Below are 19,562 nucleotides of genomic sequence, written 5' to 3'. Positions count from 1 at the left end.
TAGCATGGTATTATTTCACTGTAATAGCTACTATAAATTGGACAGTGCAGTTAGATTAACAAGAATTTAAGCTTTCTGCCCACATCAGATAAGGCTATATCCTGGGAAATGTTATTGTTACTTACAACCTCATGCTAATCACATTAGCCTACATTGGTTGCTCTACTAAAACTTGTTTGATTATGCTGCAGGATTTAGAGGTAATTTTAGGTTTTTTACGGTACCCTGTGTCACCACTTAATTGCTCCAGACCAGCACAAGGGGGAGTTGGAGCACTGTATATGCTTTTAGGTCCTACTGTGTCTCTAATTGTCAATGAATGGGCGACATAAACCTATATAGAAACTGATAATTATGTACAACTTCAGAATTACTTACTAAAACTGTTGTTCCATTAAGGTTTTTATTATTTTATTTTGTTAGGATTATTTTGCTCTTGTAGTACTATAGCCTACTCCCGACCGGTCATGCTGTACAGCGCCTGAGTGGCACAAAGGTCTAAGACACTGCATAGCAGTGCAAGCTGTTGCTGGTTCAATACCTGTGTGCACAATGGGATTGCCTTGCAGTTCTCCAGCTGTGTCCACTGAAAGCATATGAGGTTCAAGGCACAGGATGAGCTGCAGGGCCATGCACAGAAGACTGACTTAGCCCATTGGGAAGGGAAGAGGAGGAAGTGGAAGTGGAAGTGGGAGGGGGGTTGGACCCCCACCCCACTGGCAACACTTTTAGGGGTATTGCACTAATAATGGAGCTGACTAGGGAACAGTTCCTGCTGTTCTGTTCTTAGTGCCAGTCTGCATGTTCAAACTAAAACAATGTAACTAATAATGGCATCTTTATGCTTTCGTTAATAAAATAATGATAAAAATACTCTTTCAAAATGCCGATGTTTATTTAGTTATGGATCCATAATGAATTACTATGTTAATAAATATCATTGAATTACAGAAATATCCTCCAATCCTCTAGATGCAATTATTGGTAGAGAGTCACATCATTTTTTTTCAATATACTATCGGCCTACCGTAGGTGACATGAGTCTCACTAGTGTAAAGTAATGTGCTGTTAAAAGTGGTGTAGGTCTTATTTATTAAAAGAGCATATTGAAGTTAGAAGCAATATGATTTGAAGCAATAGCCTACAACAATTTTAGCACCGTTTCGTGCTGCTCTGAGACAAGCATGGGGACTGGTCTTGGTTGAGGTTAACTGAAATGCATTCCAGGTGACTACCTTATGGAGCTGGTTGAGACAAAGCCAAAAGTGTGCAAAGCTGTCATCGAGGCAAAGGATGGCTAATTTGAAGAATCTCAAATGTAAAAAATATTTTGATTCGTTTAACACTTTTTTGGTTACTACATGATTCCATATGAGAAATTATGTCAGTCAGTCACTTTTTTCACGTAATTTCCGGTCACAACTTGCAGACTTGTTTACGTGCTGCTGTGCGTTTTGTTGCTAACCTTACTTTGCTACCTGACAACCTAACGGTTTTTACTTTTGAATTACTGTTTATATTTTTAGTTTATCCCTCGCTCAACTTTTTTTCATTCAACTTTTCAACTTCCCCGCAGCCGGACAACTTCTCATGGCTTCTGGAGGGAAATGCTGTAGGAATGCTCAACCGGTGTCGCTCATTCATTTGACAGAAACTTTCAACCGGTTCTCCCCACTAAGCAGCGAGTCAGAGTCAGAGGCCGAGCCTTCTCTGGTCTCTACTTCTCCCGTTACGGGGTCTGAGACGCCGAAGCCTCCCACCATTATCTCTGACAAATTGAAAACCCTAGTCATTGGCGACTCCATTACCTGCAGTATTAGACTTAAAACAAATCATCCAAAGATCATACACTGTTAACCAGGGGGCAGGGCTACCGACGTTCAGGCCAATCTGAAGATGGTGCTGGCTAAAACTAAAACTGGCAAGTGTAGAGAGTATAGAGATTTTTTTTTCTCGTCGGCACCAACAATTTTAGGATGAAACAATCAGAAGTCACCAAGCGCAACATAGCTTCAGGTGCAAATCAGCTAGAAAGATGTGTCGGCATCAAGTAATTGTCTCTGGCCCCCTCCCAATTAGGGGGAGTGATGAGCTCTACAGCTGAACTCTATGAGCTCTACAGTCTCACAACTCAATCGCTGGTTGAAAACTGTTTTCTGCCCCTCCCAATAGTGGGTGGGGTTATATCCTGCCTGTTTGGCCCTGTCCGGGGGTATTGTCAGATGGGGCCACAGTGTCTTCCGACCTCTTGTCTCAGCCTCCAATATTTATGCTGCAGTAGTTTAAGTGTCGGGGCTAGGGACAGTCTGTTATATCTGGAGTATTTCTCCTGTCTTATCCGGTGTCCTGTGTGAATTTAAGTGTGCTATCTTCTTTCTTTCTTTCTCTCTCTCTTTCTCTCTCTCTCTCGGAGGACCAGAGCCCTAGGACCATGCCTCAGGACTACCTGGCCCGATGACTCCTTGTTGTCCCCAGTTCACCTGGTCATGCTGCTGCTCCAGTTTCAACTGTTCTGCCTGCGGCTATGGAACCCTGACCTGTTCACCGGACGTGCTACCTGTCCCAGACCTGCTGTTTTCAACTCTCTAGAAACAGCAGGCGCGGTAGAGGTACTCTGAATGATCGGCTATGAAAAGCCAACTGACATTTACTCCTGAGGTGCTGACCTGTTGCACCCTCAACACCCACTGTGATTATTATTATTTGAACCTGCTGGTCATTATGAACATTTGAACATCTTGGCCATGTTCTGTTATAATCTCCACCCGGCACAGCCAGCAGAGGACTGGCCACCCTTCATAGCCTGGTTCCTCTCTAGGTTTCTTCCTAGGTTCTGGCCTTTCTAGAGAGTTTTTCCTAGCCACCGTGCTTCTACACCTGCATTGCTTGCTGTTTGGCGTTTTAGGCTGGGTTTCTGTACAGCACTTTGAGATATCAGCTGATGTAAGAAGGACTTTATAATACATTTGATATGTATTATTCATAGTGTTTATGTCTTCACTATTATTATACAATGTAGAAAACCCTTGAATGAGTAGATGTGTCCAAACTTTTGATTGGTACTGTATATGTGCATGTGTCTCACCTCGTGCCTGACAGGGGATATCCACCACTTTCTCCATCTCAGCAATGATGTGTTTCTCTGGTTCCTTCACAAACTGGGGAGGCTCTGAAGGAGAGCGGGAGATATGGTGAGGTAATTGTCAGACAGCTGAAGCAAATAAAAACCTTGAGGAGTACTTAAAGTCTTACACAAATCTCCTGAACATTGCATGATTTACCCAAAACCTTGAAATGAAACACCCCTGTTTCTCAAGAATTCGGCCTTCAGAATCTGTATGGAACGTATATTCATTTTTTTATTTTTTTTTTTCACCTTTATTTAACCAGGTAGGCTAGTTGAGAACAAGTTCTCATTTACAACTGCGACCTGGCCAAGATAAAGCATAGCAGTGTGAGCAGACAACACAGAGTTACACATGGAATAAACAAATTAACAAGTCAATAACACAGTAGAAAACAAAGGGGGAGTCTATATACAATGTACAATGTGTGCAAAAGGCATGAGGAGGTAGACGAATAGTTACAATTTTGCAGATTAACACTGGAGTGATATATGATCAGATGGTCATGTACAAGTAGAGATATTGGTGTGCAAAAGAGCAGAAAAGTAAATAAATAAAAACAGTATGGGGATGAGGTAGGTGAAAATGGGTGGGCTATTTACCAATAGACTATGTACAGCTGCAGCGATCGGTTAGCTGCTCAGATAGCTGATGTTTGAAGTTGGTGAGGGAGATAAAAGTCTCCAACTTCAGCGATTTTTGCAATTTGTTCCAGTCACAGGCAGCAGAGTACTGGAACGAAAGGCGGCCAAATGAGGTGTTGGCTTTAGGGATGATCAGTGAGATACACCTGCTGGAGCGCGTGCTACGGATGGGTGTTGCCATCGTGACCAGTGAACTGAGATAAGGCGGAGCTTTACCTAGCATGGACTTGTAGATGACCTGGAGCCAGTGGGTCTGGCGACGAATATGTAGCGAGGGCCAGCCGACTAGAGCATACAAGTCGCAGTGGTGGGTGGTATAAGGTGCTTTAGTGACAAAACGGATGGCACTGTGATATACTGCATCCAGTTTGCTGAGTAGAGTGTTGGAAGCCATTTTGTAGATGACATCGCCGAAGTCGAGGATTGGTAGGATAGTCAGTTTTACTAGGGTAAGCTTGGCGGCGTGAGTGAAGGAGGCTTTGTTGCGGAATAGAAAGCCGACTCTTGATTTGATTTTTGATTGGAGGTGTTTGATATGAGTCTGGAAGGAGAGTTTGCAGTCTAGCCAGACACCTAGGTACTTATAGATGTCCACATATTCAAGGTCGGAACCATCCAGGGTGGTGATGCTAGTCGGGCATGCGGGTGCAGGCAGCGATCGGTTGAAAAGCATGCATTTGGTTTTACTAGCGTTTAAGAGGAGTTGGAGGCCACGGAAGGAGTGTTGTATGGCATTGAAGCTTGTTTGGAGGTTAGATAGCACAGTGTCCAATGACGGGCCGAAAGTATATAGAATGGTGTCGTCTGCGTAGAGGTGGATCAGGGAATCGCCCGCAGCAAGAGCAACATCATTGATATACACAGAGAAAAGAGTCGGCCTGAGAATTGAACCCTGTGGTACCCCCATAGAGACTGCCAGAGGACCGGACAGCATGCCCTCCGATTTGACACACTGAACTCTGTCTGCAAAGTAATTGGTGAACCAGGCAAGGCAGTCATCCGAAAAACCGAGGCTACTGAGTCTGCCGATGAGAATATGGTGATTGACAGAGTCGAAAGCCTTGGCAAGGTCGATGAAGACGGCTGCACAGTACTGTCTTTTATCGATGGCGGTTATGATATCGTTTAGTACCTTGAGTGTGGCTGAGGTGCACCCGTGACCGGCTCGGAAACCAGATTGCACAGCGGAGAAGGTACGGTGGGATTCGAGATGGTCAGTGACCTGTTTGTTGACTTGGCTTTCGAAGACCTTAGATAGGCAGGGCAGGATGGATATAGGTCTGTAACAGTTTGGGTCCAGGGTGTCTCCCCCTTTGAAGAGGGGGATGACTGCGGCAGCTTTCCAATCCTTGGGGATCTCAGACGATATGAAAGAGAGGTTGAACAGGCTGGTAATAGGGGTTGCGACAATGGTGGCGGATAGTTTCAGAAATAGGGGGTCCAGATTGTCAAGCCCAGCTGATTTGTACGGGTCCAGGTTTTGCAGCTCTTTCAGAACATCTGCTATCTGGATTTGGGTAAAGGAGAACTTGGAGAGGCTCGGGCGAGGAGCTGCCGGGGGGGAGGAGCTGTTGGCCGAGGTTGGAGTAGCCAGGCGGAAGGCATGGCCAGCCGTTGAGAAATGCTTATTGAAGTCTTCGATAATCATGGATTTATCGGTGGTGACCGTGTTACCTAGCCTCAGTGCAGTGGGCAGCTGGGAGGAGGTGCTCTTGTTCTCCATGGACTTTACAGTGTCCCAGAACTTTTTGGAGTTGGAGCTACAGGATGCAAACTTCTGCCTGAAGAAGCTGGCCTTAGCTTTCCTGACTGACTGCGTGTATTGGTTCCGGACTTCCCTGAACAGTTGCATATCCCGGGGACTATTCGATGCTATTGCAGTCCGCCACAGGATGTTTTTGTGCTGGTCGAGGGCAGTCAGGTCTGGGGTGAACCAAGGACTGTATCTGTTCTTAGTTCTGCATTTTTTGAACGGAGCATGCTTATCTAAAATGGTGAGGAAGTTACTTTTAAAGAATGACCAGGCATCCTCAACTGACGGGATGAGGTCGATGTCCTTCCAGGATACCCGGGCCAGGTCGATTAGAAAGGCCTGCTCACAGAAGTGTTTTAGGGAGCGTTTGACCGTGATGAGGGGTGGTCGTTTGACTGCGGCTCCGTAGCGGATACAGGCAATGAGGCAGTGATCGCTGAGATCCTGGTTGAAGACAGCAGAGGTGTATTTGGAGGGCCAGTTGGTCAGGATGACGTCTATGAGGGTGCCCTTGTTTACAGAGTTAGGGTTGTACCTGGTGGGTTCCTTGATGATTTGTGTGAGATTGAGGGCATCTAGCTTAGATTGTAGGACTGGCGGGGTGTTAAGCATATCCCAGTTTAGGTCACCTAACAGAACAAACTCTGAGGCTAGATGGGGGGCGATCAATTCACAAATGGTGTCCAGGGCACAGCTGGGAGCTGAGGGGGTCGGTAGCAGGCGGCAACAGTGAGAGACTTATTTCTGGAGAGAGTAATTTTCAAAATTAGTAGTTCGAACTGTTTGGGTATGGACCTGGAAAGTATGACATTACTTTGCAGGCTATCTCTGCAGTAGACTGCAACTCCTCCCCCTTTGGCAGATCTATCTTGACGGAAGATGTTATAGTTGGGTATGGAAATCTCTGAATTTTTGGTGGCCTTCCTGAGCCAGGATTCAGACACAGCAAGGACATCAGGGTTAGCAGAGTGTGCTAGAGCAGTGAGTAAAACAAACTTAGGGAGGAGGCTTCTGATGTTGACATGCATGAAACCAAGGCTTTTACGATCACAGAAGTCAACAAATGAGGGAGCCTGGGGACATGCAGGGCCTGGGTTTACCTCCACATCACCCGCGGAACAGAGAAGGAGTAGTATGAGGGTGCGGCTAAAGGCTATCAAAACTGGTCGCCTAGAGCGTTGGGGACAGAGAATAAGAGGAGCAGGTTTCTGGGCATGGTAATGTGGGCATGGTAATGTGTTGTGTTCATGAACACAAATCAAACAAATCAAATCAAACAAACCAAACAAAATTATTTAGCCATGCTTACCATGTGCATGTAAATAGGCCCCTGATAGGCCCCAGAGTCATACGCTGTACATGTAATTAGGCCCCAGAGTCGTATTTTGAACATGTAGGTTGGCCTAGTGTGACGACCCTCCCACTCTGTCTGCCGTATTCTCTCTCTGTTATTTCCTTATTAGGATGCTGGTGGGCGGAGTTGGGAGGGTCGTTAGCTACATGGGAAACACCTGGGCCCGGTGTCTCCCAGGATAAATACACCACTTCCCCATTCATGGAGGAGACTCTCCATGCAGACACCTTTATGGATTTTGTTGTGTTTCTTGGTGGTTTTTGAGTTGTTTGCGACAACATCTTTCAACACCCTGCATTATCACATTCATGCATAACACTCACTTACACTACTGATTACACACACCATTGTATATTTTCCTTAGTTGCTTTAGTTAATAAATATATCTTTTGTTACGCCTTATCTCCACGTTGTCTCCCTTTTGTTACGGGCTTTGAGCCGGTTCGTAACAAGTGGGGGCTCGTCCGGGATCTTTGAACTATTGGTTTGGGAGACCGTGAAGGTACGTGTTTGGTTTGCATATTTTGTCTGAGTTTGATAGGCCCAGTATTGGTTGCCTTTGTTGTTTGGTTTGTGTGCTGTGTTGGAGAGAGTATAATGGTTAGTTTCCAGGCCCTGCCTAGCCTGAACTCTTGTTCTACTTTCTGTTGGGACGTCAGTCTGATGTGAGTAATCGGCTGTGTACCTCGGTGGGAGATTTGGGTAGGGTAGTGGAACTTGCTACCCGGAGCTATAGCCTTTTTCCCCTGATAGGTTTAGCGACGTGTTTCATTTTTTGGAATATGTTGGGCATGGTTAATGTTTGTTATTTTTGTGTGGTGTCTGTAGACTGAGCAGTTGTCTCGGGGGCACATCTGTGGCTTGGTGGAATTTGCCAGCATGCTGGGGAGTTTTTCCTTGCCAGCGGGCTACAGTGCGTAAATTCCCACCACAAATCTGCACGAAGACTAGGGTTGAGTTATTGTAGGTTTTGGGGAAGCTCCGTATCTCATCTCTCTTCTGTGGTGCTCAGGGTGATTGTCAATTCTCGGGTTGTGGTCTGGTGTGCTCAGCAGAAGGGAAGAGCGAGAATTTTTTTTGTGATTATGGCGTCTTATGTAGATAAGTTCATTCGCTCTCCATCAGAGGAATTGTTAGATTTAGGTACTAAAGATCAGCTGTTGAAGGTCGCGGAACACTACAAGGTTGAGATTAGTGATAAACGTCTAAAGAATTCTATTAGGTTGATATTGAAGGCCAATCTGATGGAGAGTGGTATTCTTGAAGTTACCACTGGGCCAGCCTCTGCTGAGGATTTGTCATCTCCCCATAATGTTACAATGGCCATTCCATCGGTTAGCCCTAGTAGCCTTCTTTTTGAACAGCAGAAAGAACTGCTTTGTTACAGCTGGAATATGATCGTGAGAAGAGAGAGCATGATCGGTAGCATGATCGTGAGAAGCTAGAGCATGATCGGTAGCATGATCGTGAGAAGCTAGAGCATGATCGTGAGAAGCTAGAGCATGATCGTGAGAAGCTAGAGCATGATCGTGAGAAGCTAGAGCATGATCGTGAGAAGCTAGAGCATGATCGGCAGCATGATCGTGAGAAGCTAGAGCATGATCGGCAGCATGATCGTGAGAAGCTAGAGCATGATCGTGAGAAGCTAGAGCATGATCGGCAGCATGATCGTGAGAAGCTAGAGCATGATCGGTAGCATGATCGTGAGAAGCTAGAGCATGATCGTGAGAAGCTAGAGCATGATCGTGAGAAGCTAGAGCATGATCGTGTAAAATATGAAAAGGAATTGGCATTTAAACAAGATATGGAGCGTGCTAAAATCAAGTTGCAACAAGAACGTATAGAGTTGGTTAGGGAAGGAAAGATCTCAGGGGAGAGTTTGTTTTGGGAAGGTGACCCAGATTTACCTAGGGGTAGTTCTCCTTTTGGTCGTGCCCCAGAGACATTTGATATTGTTGGGAACTTACGGTTATTGCCTCAGTTTAATGAAAAGGACCCCGAGACATTCTTTTCGTTGTTTGAATGGGTTGCTGACGCTAGGAGTTGGCCTGATTCTGACCGCACTTTAATGTTGCAGTGTGTGCTGACTGGTAAAGCGCAGGAAGCATATTCAGCTCTTAGTGTACACGACAGTGCCAGTTATGATAAAGTTAAAACAGCTGTGTTACAGATTTATGAACTGGTCCCTGAGGCTTACCGCCAACGATTTAGAACTTTAAAAAGGGATGATAAGCAGACTCATGTTGAGTTTGCGTGACAGTTATCTTTACAGTTTAATCGCTGGTGTTCCGCCTCTGCAGTTGTGACTTTCCAAGGGCTGTGTGATCTGATTATGTTAGAGCAATTTAAGGACACAATTCCTGATCGTATTGCCACGTATATTAACGAACAGAAAGTAAAGAATGTTGCTGAAGCTGCGGTTTTGGCGGACGAGTATGTGTTGACTCACAAAAGTGTCTTTGCAGAGCCCCGTATTCGGAAAGAGTGGGGGCGTTCGGATAGATTTGGGCTTCGCTCACAGAGATACTTTGGTTCACGGGCAGAGTTCTATTCAACTAGGGTTGAGCCTGACTCCCATGGTAAAGCTGACTTTGGGCAGGAGTGTCACTACTGTCAAGGTTCAGGTCATTGGAAAAACGAATGTCCACTTCTCAGGTCAAAGGGTGCTTATGCTAAATCTAAGCCTACCGCGTTAGCTGCACCTGTTCCACATCAGTTCACTCATGACTCATTTCCTCAGGCCCAGGAGAATGTGAAAGTCCATATTGATCCAGACTATTTACCTTTCATTACAGAAGGTTGTGTGTCTATGTTAGGAAGTAAAGACCTAGTGCCAGTGAAGATCCTGAGAGACACAGGTGCCTCTGAATCATTTGTGTTGGAGTCAATGTTACCCTTTTCTGCTGAGACTGATTCGGGGAATAGTGTTCTAATTAGGGGAATAGGTTTGAACACTCTGTCAGTTCCATTGCATGAACTGATGTTGGATTGTGGATTGGTGAAGGGTGAAGTTGTTGTGGGGGTGCGTCCTTCGTTGCCTATTGAGGGTATCGACGTTATCCTTGGGAATAACTTGGCTGGTGAGCGTGTATGGCCTGTCGTGTTTCCATCTCTAGTGGTTTCCACTAAGCTGTCATTTGTTGGGATTCCTGATGAGAGTGTACAGAGTTTCCCAGAGGTGTTCTCTGTGTGTGCAGTGACACGTTCTATGAGCCGTGGCGAACTGGTTACTGCGCCGACTAATGATAATAATGCAAAGTATGTCACTGTTTTCCCTGTTATCCCGTTATCTGTAACCCGGTCAGATCTAATCAATGCGCAACGGGATGACCCCACGTTGGAAGAGTTGCGTGATCAAATTGTGCCTGTAGAACAGTTGGGAGATGTCGCCCATGGCTATTTTCTCCAAGAGGATGTCCTGATGAGAAAGTGGGTGTCTCATGATAGTAGTTTTCTGGGGGAGGCAATTAGTCAGGTTGTTGTACCAGTTAAGCTTCGTGAGTTGGTGTTGGAAACTTCTCACAGCGACGTTGCTGGACATATGGGGGTGAGGAAAACCTACAATCGCATATTAAGACATTTCTTTTGGCCTAGATTAAAGCGGGATGTTTCTGATTTTATCAAAACTTGTCACACCTGTCAATTAACTGGTAAGCCTAATCAAGCTATTAAACCAGTACCATTGTTTCCTATTCCTGTACTCAGCCAACCTTTTGAGTATCTGATTATTGACTGTGTGGGTCCTCTGCCTCGTTCTAAAAAGGGTAGCAGTTACCTGTTCACTGTGATGTGTCAGACCACTAGGTTTCCTGCTGCCTATCCTCTCCGATCTATCGACTAAATCGGTGTTAAAAGCTTTGACTCAGTTTCTCTCATTGTTTGGAATCCCTAAGGTCATTCAGAGTGATCAAGGATCTAATTTTACCTCTAATCTGTTTAGTCAGGTTCTTCAACAGCTCCATATTAAACACAATTTGTCTAGCGCCTATCACGCGCAAAGTCAAGGAGCACTGGAACGTTTCCATCAAACACTTAAGTCTTTGTTGAGAGCTTATTGTACTGAGATGGATAAGGATTGGGAGGAGGGGTTGCCTTGGTTACTGTTAGCCGCTAGGGAAGTTTCACAGGAGATCACAGGTTTCAGTCCAAATGACCTTGTGTTTGGACATAGGGTGCGTGGACTTTTATCTGTTCTCCAGGATGACTGGAAGTCTCCCGAGCCTCCTCAGTCCCTATTATCGTATGTGTGTGATTTCCGGCGACGACTGTACGCCGCTGGTGAAATGGCTAAAGAGAAGTTATCATCTTCACAGGAGAGGATGAAGGGCATATTTGATCGCCGAACTGAGCCTCGTCACTTCAGTCCAGGTGACCAGGTTCTTGCTCTGCTGCCAATTGTTGGTTCTCCTTTTCAAGCCAAGTTTCAAGGTCCATATACAGTGGTGCGCCAGTACACTCAGCAAAATTATCTAGTTGCCACTCCAGAACGGAGGAAAGCACACCAGCTGTGCCATGTAAATCTGTTAAAACCCTATTATGCACGTTCCTCTGAGACTGAACAGTGGGATTCTACAGAGGACGGTAAACCTGTTCTTTTGGCTGATACCGTTGTTTCCTTGGGTTCTTGTCGTGCTAGATCTGTGCATGAGGAGGAAGATGTTCCTGGTCCTGACGATTGTATATTGCAGGGTAGATTGAAAAATTCAGAAACACTGGATATTTTAGTCAGTTCTCTCACTCACATACCTGTTGATGGCCGGAAAGAGATGGTTGGTCTTATTCAGAGATTTCCAGGTTTGTTTTCTGATACACCTACACGTACAAACTTAATAGAACATGATATTGACATTGGAGGTGCTGACCCCATTCGTCAGCGGTTCTATAGAGTTTCTTCAGAGAAACTACGTTGTCTGGATGCTGAGGTCAAGTACATGCTGGAGAGTAAGATAGCAGAGCCTTCTTACTCCAGTTGGGCTTCTCCCTGTATCTTGGTCAGTAAACCGGCTGGAACAAACCGTTTAGTACGGACTACCGTAAGGTAAACAGTGTCACAAAGCCAGATTCATTTCCTCTTCCTCGGATGGAGGACTGTACTAGGCCCAAGATATATTCATACCTTGAACATGAAGGTAGGCCCCAGCATTGACAGAAGGCACACTGCTGCTGCGGAGGACCACCTCACATTCATAGAACCCTGAGTCACTGACCACAGGGCCGATAATGGTCAGTCTGCGGTTGAAGTCACTCAGACCACTGGTGACCAGAACCCTGTTCTTCCTCCATGTGATGCTGAGTTTGATCAGTGGTCTGGGATGGAAGAGAGAGAGACAGAGAGATACACTCATGATATTGAAAAAGACAGCAATCTATTTACCAAATATCTTTGTGCATTGCATCAGCCAAATACAGACATTAGTATTTGACTCATTAATAACTCATTACACATTTGTATAAAAAATAGTTTTTGTCTCAAAATTATCCATCAAAACCAATCAGTCTGGCAGGAAGACAAGAGGATTTGTCTGTCAGGAACACAATAGATAATGACAGAGTAGAGACTAGGGAGTGACAGCTAGAGTATGTTGTCACAGTGGGCCTCCGGGGTGGTGGGGGGAGGTTACCTTGCGTTCGCGACACACTCCATGGTGACTTCAGACGTGCCTGACACTACACTGGTGTTTGTTGGGGGGATGATTATGGTGGGGGCAATGGGGTCTGCAGGCCCACCAACATCTAGAGAGAGAGAGAGAGAGAAGGAGATATATATTTATATACCTATATATGACCACATCAGAATCAAACAGTGATCAGTGTACTACATGCAATAGAAATGATACAATCTAAAAGGTGTGTAGTTCATATTGAGTGTCTCTATGGATGGTCTGCTCTGACTGATTATATAGCCCAGGCTCATTTTCAGGCCGGAGCCGTGTTGTCCATTACATGTCAGTCTTAATCTAAAATAGATTTTTTTTAAATCCCTATTAACATACAGTACCCTCTAATGAGAAAGTGAAAACCCTTTTTTAGATATTTTTGCAAATGCATGGAAAAAGGTCCCCAAGAACACAGTGGCCTCCAAAATTCTTAAATGGAAGAAGTTTGGAACCGCCAAGACTTTGGAGTGGCTTTTTGGGACAATTATCTGAATGTCCTTGAGTGGCCGATCTAGAGCACGGACTTGAACCCGATCAAACATGAAGATACCTGAAAATACTTTTGGAGCAACGCTCCAGGATCTGCAGAAAAGAATGGGAGAAACTCCCCAAATACAGGTCGGGCAAGCTTGTAGCGTCATACCCAAGAAGACTTGAGGCTCTTAGCGCTGCCAAAGGTCTGAATACTTATGTAAATGTGATATTTCAGGTTAGAAGCTTTGATAAATGTACATTTCTAAAAACATTTCCTAGAACCTGGTTTTGCCTTGTCATTATGGGGTACTATGCTGATGAGGGGAAAAAACGATTTAATCAACTCAGCAAAAAAAGAAACGTCCCCCTTTCAGGACTTTGTTTTTCAAAGATAATTCGTAAAAATACAAGTAACTTCACAGATCTTAATTGAAAAGGATTTAAACACAGTTTCCCATGCTTGTTCAATGAACCATAAACAATTAATGAACATGCCCCCGTGGAACGGTTATTAAGACACTAAAAGCTTACAGACGGTAGGCAATTAAGGTCACAGTTATGAAAACTTAGAACACTAAAAATTCTGAAATCTTCATCGCTAACTATAACATTTTCAGACAAGATAGAACGGCCAAAGGGGGCGGTGTTGCAACCTACTGCAAAGAGAGCCTGCAGACTTTTTTCCTACTATCCAGGTCTGTACCTAAACAATTTCAACTTCTACATTTAAAAATCCACCTCTCTAAAAACAAGTCTCTCACCGTTGCCACCTGCTATAGACCACCCTCTGCCCCAGCTGTGCTCTGGACACAGTATGTGAACTGATTGCCCCCCATCTATCTTCAGAGCTCGTGCTGCTAGGCAACCTAAACTGGAACATGCTTAAAACCTCTTGAAGCTAGGGGGCAATATTTTTATGTTTGGAAAAATAACGTAAGTAAACGGCCTATTTCTCATGACCAGATGCTAGAATATGCATATAATTGACAGATTAAGATAGAAAACACTCTAACGTTTCCAAAAGTGTACAAATATTGTCTGTGGGTATAACAGAACTGATATTGCAGGCGAAAGCCTGAGGATAATTCAATCAGGACGAGCCTCTTATTTTGAAACATCTGTGTTCCTATGCGTGCTTGTCCTCCATTTAAAGGGTTATCAACCAGATTCCTTTTTCTGGGGCTTCCCTAAGGTGTCAACAGTCTTTAGACATAGTTTCAGGCTTTTATTTTGAAAAATGAGCATGAAGGATCACATTGCGTAGTGGAGAGGTGGGGGCTCTCAGAGTGAGATGGTGCCCAATTGAGTGAAGCAGCCATTGTTCCTCCCGCTGTTTTGGAAAAAGCTACACACTCGGTTGATATATTATCAGATATATATTTTAAAAACTACCTGAGGAATGATTATAAAAAACATTTGACATGTTTCTGTCGACATTATGAAGACTATTTCCGTCTGTGTTGTCGTGACCGCTCTTTCCTGTGGATTTCTGAACATAACGCGACAAACAAATGTTGGTATATTGGGTATAAAAATCATCTTTATGGAACAAAAGGAACATTTGCTGTGTAACTGGGAGTATCATGAGTGAAAACATCCGAAGATCATCAAAGGTAAACGGTTCATTTGATTGCTTTTCTGATTTTCGTGAACAAGCTTCCTGATGCTATGTGTACATAATGCTATGTTAGGCTATCGATAAATTTACTCAAACGCTTGGATTGCTTTCGCTGTAAAGCATAATTTCATAATCTGAGACGACAGGGTGATTAACAAAAGGCTAAACTGTCTTTCAAAATATTGCACTGGTGATTTCATGAATAGGAATGTTTTCTAGTAATATTATTTGACTGTTGCGATATGCTATTCAGCGGTTGCAGACAAATTATCCCGCTACAGGGATTGGTAGTGTCAAGAAGTTAACATCCCAGCCATCCTACAATCTAAGCTTGATGCCCTCAATCTCACACAAATTATCAATGAACCTACCAGGTACCACCCCAAAGCCGTAAACACGGGCAACCTCATAAATATCATCCTAACCAACTTGCCCTCTAAATACTCTGCTGTTTTCAACCAAGATCTCAGCGATCACTGCCTCATTGACTGCATCCGTAATGGGTCAGCGGTCAAATGACCTCCACTCATTCATTTTGCCCTTGGGTCTCTCCAGACCTGACTGCCCTTAACCAACACAAAAACATCCTATGGCATTCTGCATTAGCATCAAACAGTCCCCGTGATGTGCAACTTCTCAGGGAAGCTAGAAACCTCTATACACAGGCAGTTAGAAAAGCCAAGGCTAGCTTTTTAAAGCAGAAATTTGCTTCCTGCAATACAAACTCAAAGTTTTGGGACACCGTGAAGTCCATGGAGAATAAGAACTCCTCCTCCCAGCTGCCCACTGCATAGAGGCTAGGAAACACTGTCACCACTGATAAATCCACGATAATTGAGAATTTCAATAAGCTTTTTTCTACGACTGGCCAAGCTTTCCACCTGGCTACCCCTACCCCGGTCAACAGCACTGCACCCCCAAAGCAACTCGCCCAAGCCTTCCCCATTTCTCCTTCTCTCAAATCCAGTCAGCTGATGTTCTGAAAAAGCTGCGAAATCTGGTCCCCTACAAATCAGCCGGGCTAGACAATCTGGGCCCTTTCATTCAAAAATTATCTGACAATTGTTGCAATCCCTATTACTAGCCTGTTCAACCTCTCTTTCGTGTTGTCTGAGATTCCCAAAGATTGGAAAGCAGCTGCAGTGATCCCCCTCTTCAAAGGGGGGACACTCTTGACCCAATCTGCTAAAGACCTATATCTATCCTACCCTGCCTTTCTAAGGTCTTCGAAAGCCAAGTCAACAAACAGATTACCGACCATTTCGAATCCCACCATACCTTCTACGCTATGCAATCTGGTTTCAGAGCTGGTCATGGGTGCATCTCAGCCACGCTTAAGGTCCTAAACGATATCTTAACCACCATCAATAATAAACAATACTGTGCAGCCGTATTCATTGACCTGGCCAAGGCTTTCGACTCTGTCAATCACCACATCCTCATCGGCAGACTCGATAGCCTTGGTTTCTCAAATGATTGCCTCGCCTGGTTCACCAACTACTTCTCTGATAGAGTTCAGTGTGTCAAATCAGAGGGCCTGTTGTCCGGGCTTCTGGCAGTCTCTATGGGGGTGCCACAGGGTTCAATTCTTGGACCGACTCTCTTCTCTGTATACATCAATGATGTCACTCTTGCTGCTGGTGAATCTCTGATCCACCTCTACGCAGACGACACCATTCTGTATACTTCTGGCCCTTCTTTGGACCCTGTGTTAACAACCCTCCAGACGAGTTTCAATGCCATACAACTCTCCTTCTGTGGCCTCCAATTGCTCTTAAATACAAATAAAACTAAATGCATGCTCTTCAACCGATCGCTGCCTGCACCTGCCCGCCGATCCAACATCACTACTCTGGACGGTTCTGACTTAGAATATGTGGACAACTACTAATACCTAGGTGTCTGGTTAGACTGTAAACTCTCCTTCCAAACTCACATCAAACATCTCCAATCCAAATCTAGAATTGGCTTCCTATTTCGCAACAAGCATCCTTCATTCATGCTGCCAAACATACTCTTGTAAAACTGTCCATCCTACCGATCCTCGACTTTGGCGATGTAATTTACAAAATGGCCTCCAATACCCTACAGTCTATCACAGTGCCATCCGTTTTGTCACCAAAGCCCCATATACTACCCACCACTGCGACTTGTACTCTCACGTTGGCTGGCCCTCGCTTCCTACTCGTCTCCAAACCCACTGGCTCCAGGTCATCTACAAGGCCCTGCTAGGTGAAGTCCCCCCTTATCTCAGCTCGCTGATCACCATAGCAGCACCCACCTGTAGCACGCGCTCCAGCAGGTATATATTTCTGGTCACCCCCAAAACCAATTCTTCCTTTGGCCGCCTCTCCTTCCAGTTCTCTGCTGCCAATGACTGCAACGAACTACAAAAATCTCTGAAACTGGAAACACATCTCTCACAAGCGTTAAGCACCAGCTGTCAGAGCAGCTCACAGATTACTGCACCTGTACATAGCCCATCAATAATTTAGACCAAACAACTACCTCTTGCCCTACTGTATTTATTTATTTATTTTGCACCCCATTATTTCTATCTCTACTTTGCACATTCTTCCACTGCAAATCTACCATTCCAGTGTTTTACTTGCTATACTGTATTTACTTCGCCACCATGGCCTTTTTTTTGACTTTACCTCACTTATCTCACCTCATTTGCTCACGTTCTATATAGACTTATTTTTCTACTGTATGTTTGTTTTACTCCATGTGTAACTCTGTGTTGTTGAATGTGTCGAACTGCTTTGATTTATCTTGGCCAGGTCGCAATTGTAAATGAGAACTTGTTCTCAACTTGCCTACCTGGTTAAATAAAGGTCAAATAAAATAAATAAATAAAAAAGTTAGATATTTGGTTGAGATGGAGACATTAATTCAACATATCAATTATTCATTTTTAGACAAACTGGATTGTGATTGGTTGTCAATGCAACCAAATATCAACATTGAAGGAAATGTATCTAATGCTTGGATAGCTCCATCTGTGCAATTAACTTAGTCTGGCTTTAATTCCAGTTTGTCGACAAATTAATAATTGATATGTTGAATTGACGTCTACATCTCAACCAAAAATCTAGTTTAAAGAACAGGACTAAATCAAATAAAACTTTAAAACGTTTTAAAAACTTTAAAAGTTTGATTTGTTTTAGGCCTACTCTGATTGAAATGGAGACTGAATCCAACATATCAATTATTATTCATTTGTAGACAAACTGGAATTAAAGTCAGACTAATTCAGTGGCACAAAAGATACATCTCCATCAAATGTTGATATTTGGTTGTGTTGAAAACCAAACAAAATTCAATAACACTTTTGTAATACACTAGTTACAGTGGCTTGCGAAAGTGTTCACCCCCCTATGGCATTTTTATTTTATTTTTTACCTTACAACCTGGAATTTAAATAGATTTTGGGGGGGGTTGGTATCATTTGATTTACACAATGTGCCTACCACATTGAAATAAACTGAAACCTTTAGCATCCATAACTATTCATCCCCCCAAAGTCAATACTTTGTAGAGTCACCTTTTGCAGCAATTACAGCTGCAAGTCTCTTGGGGTATGTCTCTATAAGCTTGGCACATCTAGCCACTGGGAGTTTTGCCCATTCTTCAAAGCAAAACTGCTCCAGCTCCTTAAAGTTGGATGGGTTCGGCTGGTGTACAGCATTCTTTAGGTCATACCACAGATTCTCAACTGGATTGAGGTCTGGGCTTTGACTAGGCCATTCCAACACATTTAGATGTTTCCCCTCAAACCACTCAAGTGTTGCTTTAGCAGTATGCTTAGGATCATTGTCCTGCTGGAAGGTGAACCTCCGTCCCTGTCTCAAATCTCTGGAAGACTGAAACCGGTTTCCCTCAAGAATTTCCCTGTATTTAGCAGCATCCATCATTCCTTCAATTCTGACCAGTATCCCAGTCCCTGCCGAGGAAAAAACATCCCCACGGCATGATTCTACCACCACCATGGTTCACTGTGGGGATGGGGTTCTCGGGGTGATGAGAGGTTTTGGGTTTGCTCCAGACAGAGTTTTCCTTGATGGCTTAAAAGCAAAATTTTAGGCTCATCTGACCAGTGTACATTCTTCCAAATGTTTGAGGAGTCTCCCACATGCCTTTTGGCGAACACCAAATGTGTTTGCTTATTTTTTTCAAAACCAATGGCTTTTTTTCTGGCCACACTTCTCTAAAGCCCAGGTCTGTGGAGTGTACAGCTTAAAGTGGTCCTATGGACATATTCTCCAATCTCCCCTGTGGAGCTTTACAGCTCCTTCAGGGTTATCTTTGGTATCTTTGTTGCCTCTCTGATTAATGCCCTCCTTGCCTGGTGTGTGAGCTTTGCTGGATGGCCCTCTCTTGGAAGGTTTGTTGTGGTGCCATATTCTTACCATTTTTAAATAATGGATTTAATGGTGCTCCGTGTGATGGTCAATGTTCCGGATATTTTTTTATAACACAACCCTGACCTGTACTTCTCCACAACTTTGGCCCTGACCTGTTTGGAGAGCTCCTTGGTCTTCATGGTGTCGCTTGCTTGGTTGTGCCCCTTGCCTTGTGGTGTTGCAGACTCTGGGGCCTTTCATAACAGGTGTACATATACTGACATCATGTGACAGATCATGTAACAGTTAAATAAAGTCCACCTGTGTGCAATCTAACTAATTATGTGACTTCTGAAGTTAATTGGTTGTACCAGATCTCATTTTGGGGCTTCAAATCCAAGTTTATTTGTCCATGCTCCGAATACAACAGGTGAACAGTGAAATGATTGCTTACAGCCTCTAACCAATGGTGCGGGAAAAAATATATGTGTGTGTGTGTGTGTACGTAAGTAAAGAAATAAATAAAACGAGTAAAAATACATTTGAAAAAAGAGTAGCAAGGCTATATACAGAAACCTGTTAGTCAGGCTT

At 44.1% G+C, this 19,562-nt stretch overlaps 1 protein-coding gene across 1 annotated transcript in view; it reads right to left on the bottom strand.

Moving 5' to 3' along the window:
• The window catches only part of LOC112246397 (protein sidekick-2-like), a 184,490-nt gene that overhangs the window by 95,540 nt on the left and 69,388 nt on the right, over nucleotides 1–19,562 (bottom strand). The window contains exons 5-7 of the mRNA XM_042327072.1: nucleotides 12,498–12,609; nucleotides 11,993–12,183; nucleotides 3,086–3,169 (exon numbers count right to left, since the gene is read on the bottom strand). Coding sequence (XP_042183006.1) covers nucleotides 3,086–3,169; nucleotides 11,993–12,183; nucleotides 12,498–12,609 — 387 coding nt within the window. The remainder of the gene's footprint in view (nucleotides 1–3,085; nucleotides 3,170–11,992; nucleotides 12,184–12,497; nucleotides 12,610–19,562) is intronic.

The sequence above is a fragment of the Oncorhynchus tshawytscha genome, linkage group LG01 (genome assembly GCF_018296145.1).
Source record: "Oncorhynchus tshawytscha isolate Ot180627B linkage group LG01, Otsh_v2.0, whole genome shotgun sequence".
NCBI classification, from domain to species: Eukaryota; Metazoa; Chordata; class Actinopteri; order Salmoniformes; family Salmonidae; genus Oncorhynchus; species Oncorhynchus tshawytscha.
Note: the sequence above shows the minus strand (reverse complement) of the source record. Positions and strands in the feature narration are given on the sequence as shown.